This window comes from Triticum urartu, chromosome 3 (assembly GCF_003073215.2).
Source record: "Triticum urartu cultivar G1812 chromosome 3, Tu2.1, whole genome shotgun sequence".
Taxonomy (NCBI): domain Eukaryota; kingdom Viridiplantae; phylum Streptophyta; class Magnoliopsida; order Poales; family Poaceae; genus Triticum; species Triticum urartu.
This window is the reverse complement of record NC_053024.1, coordinates 591,386,308-591,393,674: the sequence shown is the minus strand read 5'-3', so window position 1 is coordinate 591,393,674 and position 7,367 is coordinate 591,386,308. Positions and strand designations below refer to the sequence as shown.

At 44.3% G+C, this 7,367-nt stretch overlaps 1 protein-coding gene across 1 annotated transcript; it reads right to left on the bottom strand.

Annotated features, from left to right (window-relative positions):
- Positions 1-201: 201 nt before the first annotated feature.
- LOC125548783 (transcription factor LAX PANICLE 1-like) lies at positions 202-1,238 on the bottom strand. The gene has a single exon (XM_048712324.1). The coding sequence runs from the start codon at positions 1,167-1,169 to the stop codon at positions 531-533; it is 639 nt and encodes a 212-aa protein (XP_048568281.1). The 5' UTR covers positions 1,170-1,238; the 3' UTR covers positions 202-530.
- Between the last annotated feature and the right edge of the window lie 6,129 nt (positions 1,239-7,367).

The window sequence follows — 7,367 nt, the reverse complement described above, 5'->3', positions numbered from 1 at the left end:
GCACGTCGTCCTGACTGTACATACATTCTACCTCCTAATACACTCAAGCCAGCAACTGCAAAATGATCATGTGTGTGACGTGTCCAGCATACAGCTTCCTATGTCCACTAAACACCCAAATAGCTAGAAAAAGGCAAGTGAAAAAGAGTGTAAAGCTGCACACGATAAAGTAGCACCGAAGGACGAAATATATATGAAGCAAACATACTAGTTGGATCAGAATATGAAGATAAAGTTGTGACTGGGCGAATAAGAATGGCAGTAAACATGGAGGCAAGAAACTAAGTCTGTCGTCCGTGATCACAATCACATTGATCGACCAACAGAACAACAGAAGCATGCATGCATGCACCAAAGAGGAAATTGCTGCCAGTGCCATATAACGGCAAGAGCTAATTAGGCTAATTGGGTAGAGAACTAGAGATAGCAGCTACGGATCTAAGCGTCCGACATACATACTTGGGTACGCAAACTGCATAATCACTTAATCAGTACTACTGCATGCAATAGCCAGTGGCTAAATAACTAGGCTAATAAGATCCGTGAGCGTGAGCGATCTCCTCGGCTTGGAGGCTGCACCCGGAGTAGCACGCGGCCGCAGACTCCTCATCCAAGATGCAGGAAGGCAGCGGAGGCAGATCGTGAGAACTACTGCTCATCTGCCCCGCGCATAGATCAAGCTCTTCCACCTGATGAGCTGCAGCGTAGTAGCGGCTCATCACCTCCTGCAGCGCCTGCGCTGCCGGAAGCTCCATCGCCGTCACCTCGCCAGCGGCGCCGGCGAACTCGCCATGGACGACGCCGCCGCAGCCCTCCTCGTGCTGCATGAGCGCGGCCTGGTGCAGGCTGACCTGCGCCTTGAGGAACTTGACGTAGTGGATGGCCTGCTCCAGCATGGAGACGGTGTCCATCTTGCTGCCGCCGGGCACGAGGCTGCGGAGCACGCGGAAGCGGTCGCTGATCCGGTGCCGGCGCTCCCGCGCCGCAACGCTCTGGGGGTCAGTCGAGAGCTTCGCGCCGGGGCGGCGCCGTCCGGCACCGCCCCTGCTGACCCGGCTCTCCGCGAGCGCGGCGGCCGGGTAGTGGTGGAGGAGGAGAGGCGGCTGCGGGTGGATGGGGAAGCTGCAGCCGTGTGGGTCATGGATGTTTTCGTAGTGATATGGATCCATGGCTAGCTAGGAAGGATGCTTGGCTAGGTGTTGTCTAAACCACTGTGTGCTGCTGGTTTCAACCCTAGAGGTAAGCTATGTGTTTGGGGTGGAGCCGTGGAGGGTGCTGTTGTATTTATACTGAGCTAGCGTGGGATCGGATATCCACACGGGACAAGGGAGCTTATAAACATATGTGGAATGTAACCTCAGTTTTGGCTGATAGTTGTCTGATTCCTGCAGTGCATGTGATACAACATCGAATTTCCAGGGATCAACCAGGACCCTAGGATCGGAGAAGTAAAAAATCGCCTTTATTAGAAGGCACTAGGGGCTCACACAATTGCACATTGACATTATTTAATATAGGAATAGTGATTGAGAGAAAAGACTATTTTCTGTCAAAATAGTCACTCAATATACAATTTTTCTAGAAACACCGGTTATAATGTAAACTCACACGCCATCACACTCACGGCACCATACACACTCACACCGCCTGCCGAAGATAGGATCGAAGTTGCGAAGCTTCAAGATTGACGAAATCATCACATGCACCTCATTATCATCGATAGACAATCATCTCACACAGAAAGAATAATTTACATTAGTGAAATACCAAAGCGTCAAACATGCAGCTTGGTCACTGACAGGGTTGGGATACCGCGCCGCCACCCTCCAACCCATCCAACCACTAGTTGGTTCTCAATGTACATTTATATCTTAATTATATCTAATAATTAATATTTGTATGCCTTCAAAATTGTGTGGCACTTAAAACTTGATTAATAACATATTTGACTAACCTGTATCTTAAGGGTTGTTAGGATCGGAGCCCTGGGCAAACCGTCCGAAAAATGGGTCGGTGACCAGGCTTGGTTGCCCATTTGGATGTCCACCAATTATTTGGTGCACACACCAAAAAGTTCCTCAGTTCATTTCTATGCCAAAATGTTAGAGAGATGTTGGTGACCGAACGGAGGAGCATGTGAAGCCATAATCCACCTTTTTTATAGGCTATACGTTAGTCACCTCAGACAAAATTTGGTGTAAGTTGATTCCACGCACAAGTGTTCTATTTTTCACACACTTCGTATTCCTCCTTGAGCTGTAGCCGCCCCCAGCACCAGCCTAGCCGCCAACCCAGAGCTGCCGTGCAAGCCTCACAGCCCTGGCCATCCCTCTAAGTCATCGCTTCCCCGGCACGGGCAACCACATCTCACATCGCGCCTGCACAGTCAAGCCTCGAACTTCCTCTTGCATACTCACCCAACGAGCTTCCTCTTAACAAGACCAAGATCAAGAACGCATGTTCCAACGTGAACAAAGCTCATCGCCATCCTAGTTTTGTGACTTATGCAATTTGCTTTCACTATAATTCCCAGCGGAGTTGTTTTATGGGAAGTTATATGACATGTAGTTTACTTTTCCTTTCTTGGTTAGAATCCGAGCTCTTCCAGAGTGGTATCTCACTGATGGCTCGGGCCCCCCATGACATGTAGTTTACTTTTCCTTTCTTTCTCCTTAGGCATCGAACTACCCGTGAACCTTTGGTTTCATTCCGATGGATGTGGTGTGTTTTTTTCCCAATAAAACGGAAAAGACTTGCGTTTCAATGTATTGATAGAAAAAGAGTTAGTACAAGCCCCACCGACGATGGGTAAGGCTGGTTGTAATGGGGAGTATCATAGTATTATGCATATGATACTAGTGTATGATATTACCTCCCTAATGCATAGTATCATATATTAATACCATATAGTACTTTATTTATTGTCATGCATGACACATACTCCTCGGTTCCCAAATATAAGTCTTTATAGAGATTTTAATAGGTGACTACATACGAAGCAAAATGAGTGAATCTACACTCTAAAATATGTCTACATACATCCATATGTTGTAGTCCATTTGAAATGTCTAAAAAACTTATATTTATGAAGGGGGGGGGGGTACTAGCATAACATTTATTATGATACGGTATCATGATATGATACTCAACCATCTCTTTCTTCATTTAATTGTATGACACCTCATCAAAATTGCGTAGTTGGCATACATGATACTAGCTATGATACTACCATTACAACTAGCCTAACACCTAGAGATTCTATCAGCACTGGTAGGCTCCATCAACACCGGTAGCAAGGCGGCCAACCCCTTCACACCCACTAACACACTTTGCCTAGCTTCCGACTTGATCACGTCAAACAGAGGCAAGCAAAGGTCAGCTACACATAGTTGAAGATGACTGTGTTCTGATGCGTCAAGATACACCAGACCACCAACATTATAACAGAGGCAGTGCCCTGCCTGTTGGGGAACGCAATATTTCAAAAAATTTACCTACGATCACGCAAGATCTATCTAGGAGATGCATAATGAGCGTGGAGAGTGTGACCACGTATCCTCGTAGACCGAAAGCGGAAGCGTTTAGTAACGCGGTTGATGTAGTCGAACGTCTTCGCGATCCAACCGATCCAAGCACCAAACGTACGGCACCTCTGCGTTCAGCACACGTTCAGCTCGATGACGTCCCTCGATCTCTTGATACAGTTGAGGACGAGGGAGAGTTCCGTCAGCACGACGGTGTGGCGACGGTGATGATGAAGTTACCGGCGCAGGGCTTCGCCAAAGCACTACGACGTTATGACCGAGGTGTGTAACTGTGGAGGGGGGCACCGCACACGGCTGAAAGAAGACTTGGTGCGCCTTTGGGGTGCCCCCTGCCCACATATATAAAGGAGGGAGGGAGAGAGGCCGCCCCCCTAGGGGCACGCCAATAGTATATGTGGAGTAGGAGAGAAGGAAAAAGGGAAAGAGAGAGGGAGTAGGAAAAGGCAAGGGGGGTGCCGCCCCTTCCTCTAGTCCAATTTGGACCCTGGGGGGGGGGGCACCCCCCCTTGGCCTGCCTCCTCTTTTCCCGTATGGCCCAATAAGGCCCATTACTTCTCCCGGTGAATTCCCGTAACTCCCCGGTACTTCGAAAAATACCCGAATCACTCAGAACCTTTTCGATGTCCGAATATAGCCTTTCAATATATGAATCTTTACCTCTCGACCATTTCGAGACTCCTCGTCATGTCCGTGATCTCATCCGGTACTCCGAACAAACTTCGGTCATCAAATCACATAACTCATAATACAAATCGTCATCGAACGTTAAGCGTGCGGACCCTACGGGTTCGAGAACTATGTAGACATGACCGAGACATATCTCCGGTCAATAACCAGTAGCGGAACCTGGATGCTCATATTGGTTCCTACATATTCTACGAAGATCTTTATCGGTCAAACCGCATAACAACATACATTGTTCCCTTTGTCATCGGTATGTTACTTGCCCGAGATTCGATCGTTGGTATCATCATACCTAGTTCAATCTTGTTATCGGCAAGTCTCTTTACTCGTTCCGTAATGCATCATCCCGTGACTAACTCATTAGTCACATTGCTTGCAAGGCTTATAGTGATGTGCATTACCGAGAGGGCCCAGAGATACCTCTCCGATACACGGAGTGACAAATCCTAATCTCGATCTATGCCAACTCAACAAACACCATCGGAGACACCTGTAGAGCATCTTTATAATCACCCAGTTACGTTGTGACGCTTGGTAGCACACAAGGTGTTCCTTTGGTATTCAGGAGTTGCATAATCTCATAGTCAGATGAACATGTATAAGTCATGAAGAAAGCAATAGCAATAAAACTATACGATCATAATGCTAAGCTAACGGATGGGTCTTGTCCATCACATCATTCTCCTAATGATGTGATCACGTTCATCAAATGACAACACATGTCTATGGTCAGGAAACTTACCATCTTTGATTAACGAGCTAGTCAAGTAGAGGCATACTAGGGACATTCTGTTTTTGTCTATGTATTCACACATGTACTAAGTTTCCGGTTAATACATTCTAGCAAGAATAATAAAAATTTATCATGATATAAGAAAATATAAATAACAACTTTATTATTGCCTCTAGGGCATATTTCCTCCAGTCTCCCACTTGCACTGGAGTAAATAATCTAGTTCACATCGTCATGTGATTTAACACCAATAGTTCACATCTTTATGTGATTAGTTCACATCTCCATGCGACTAATACCCAAAGTTTTACTAGAGTCAATAATCTAGTTCACATCGCTATGTGATTAACACCCAAAGAGTGATCATGTTTTGCTTTGTGAGAGAAGTTTAGTCAACAGGTCTGCCACATTTAGAGAAGTATGTATTTTGCAATTTTTCTATGTCTACAATGCTCTGCACGGAGCTACTCTAGCTAATCGCTCCCACTTTCAATATGTATCCAGATTGAGACTTAGAGTCATCCGGATCAGTGTCAAAGCTTGCATCGTCGTAACCCTTTACGACGAACTTTTTGTCACCTCCATAACCAAGAAACATGTCCTTATTTCACTAAGAATAATTTTGACCATTGTCCAGTGATCCATTGCTGGATCACCATTGTACCCTCTTGCCAAACTCATGGTGCATAGGTCTGGTATACAACATAGCATACTTTATAGAATCTATGACCGAGGCACAGGGAATTACTTTTCATTCTCTTTCTATTTTCTGTCGTGGTCGGGTTTTGAGTCTTTACTCAACTTCAAACCTTACAACTCAGGCAAGAACTCCTTCTTTGATTGTTCCATTTTGAACTCCTTCAAAATCTTATCAAGGTATGTACTCATCGAAAGTCTTATCAAGCGTCTCCATCTATCTTTATAGATCTTGATGCCCAATATGTAAGTAGCTTCACTGAGGTCTTTCATTGAAAAATTCTTATTCAAGTATCCTTTTATGCTATCCAGAAATTCTGTATTATTTCTAATCAACAATATGTAATCCACATATAATATTAGAAATGCTACAGAGCTCCCAGTCACTTTCTTGTAAATACAGGCTTCTCCAAAAGACTGTATAAAACCATATGCTTTGATCACACTATCAAAACGTACATTCCAACTCCGAGATGCTTTCACCAGTCCATAAATGGATCACTGGAGCTTACACACTTTGTTAGCACCTTTCGGATTGACAAAACCTTCTGGTTGCATCATATAAAATTCTTCTTTAAGAAATCCGTCAAGGAATGTAGTTTTGACATCCATTTGCCAAATTTCATAAAATGCGGCAATTGCTAACATGATTCAGACAGACTTTAAGCATAGATACGAGTGAGAAACTCTCATCGTAGTCAACACCTTGAACTTGTCGAAAACCTTTTGTGACAATTCAAGCTTTGTAGATAGTAACACTACTATCAGTGTTTGTCTTCCTCTTAAAGATCCATTTAATCTCAATGGCTCGCCGATCATCGGGCAAGTCAATCAAAGTTCATACTTTGTTCTCATACATGTATCCCATCTCATATTTCATGGCCTCAAGCCATTTCGTGGAAGTTGTACTCATCATCGCTTCCTCATAATTCGTAGGTTCATCATGGTCTAGTAACATGACTTCTAGAAAGGATTACCGTACCACTCTGGTTCGTACTATACTCCGGTTGACCTATGAGGTTCAGTAGTAACTTGATCTGAAGTTTCATGATCTTCATCATTGGCTTCCTCACTAATTGGTGTAGGAATCACTGAAACTGATTTATGTGATGAACTACTTTCCAGTTTGGGAGAAGGCACAACTACCTCATCAAGTTCTACTTCCTCCCACTCACTTCTTTCGAGAGAAAATCCTTCTCTAGAAAGGATCCATTCTTAGCAACAAATATCTTTCCTTCGGATCTGTGATATAAGGTGTACCCAACAGTTTCCTTTGGGTATCCTATGAAGATGCATTTCTCCGATTTGGGTTCGAGCTTATCAGGTTGAAGCTTTTTCACATAAGCATCACAACCACAAACTTTAAGAAACGACACCTTAGGTTTCTTGCTAAACCATAGTTCATATGGTTTCGTCTCAACGGATTTAGATGGTGCCCTATTTAATGTGAATGCAGCTGTCTCTAATGCATAACCCCAAAATGATAGTGGTAAATCGGTAAGAGACATCATAGATCGCACCATATCCAATAAAGTATGGTTACGACGTTCGAACACACCATTATGCTGTGGTGTTCCAGGTGGCATGAGTTGGGAAACTATTCCGCATTGTTTCAAATGAAGACCAAACTCATAACTCAAATGTTCACCTCCACGATCAGATCGTAGAAACTTTATTTTCTTGTTACAATGATTTTCCACTTCACTCTG

Coding starts and splice junctions, on each gene's coding strand:
- LOC125548783 (XM_048712324.1), bottom strand. CDS start 1,169: ATGGATCCATATCACTACGAAAACATCCATGACCCACACGGCTGCAGC.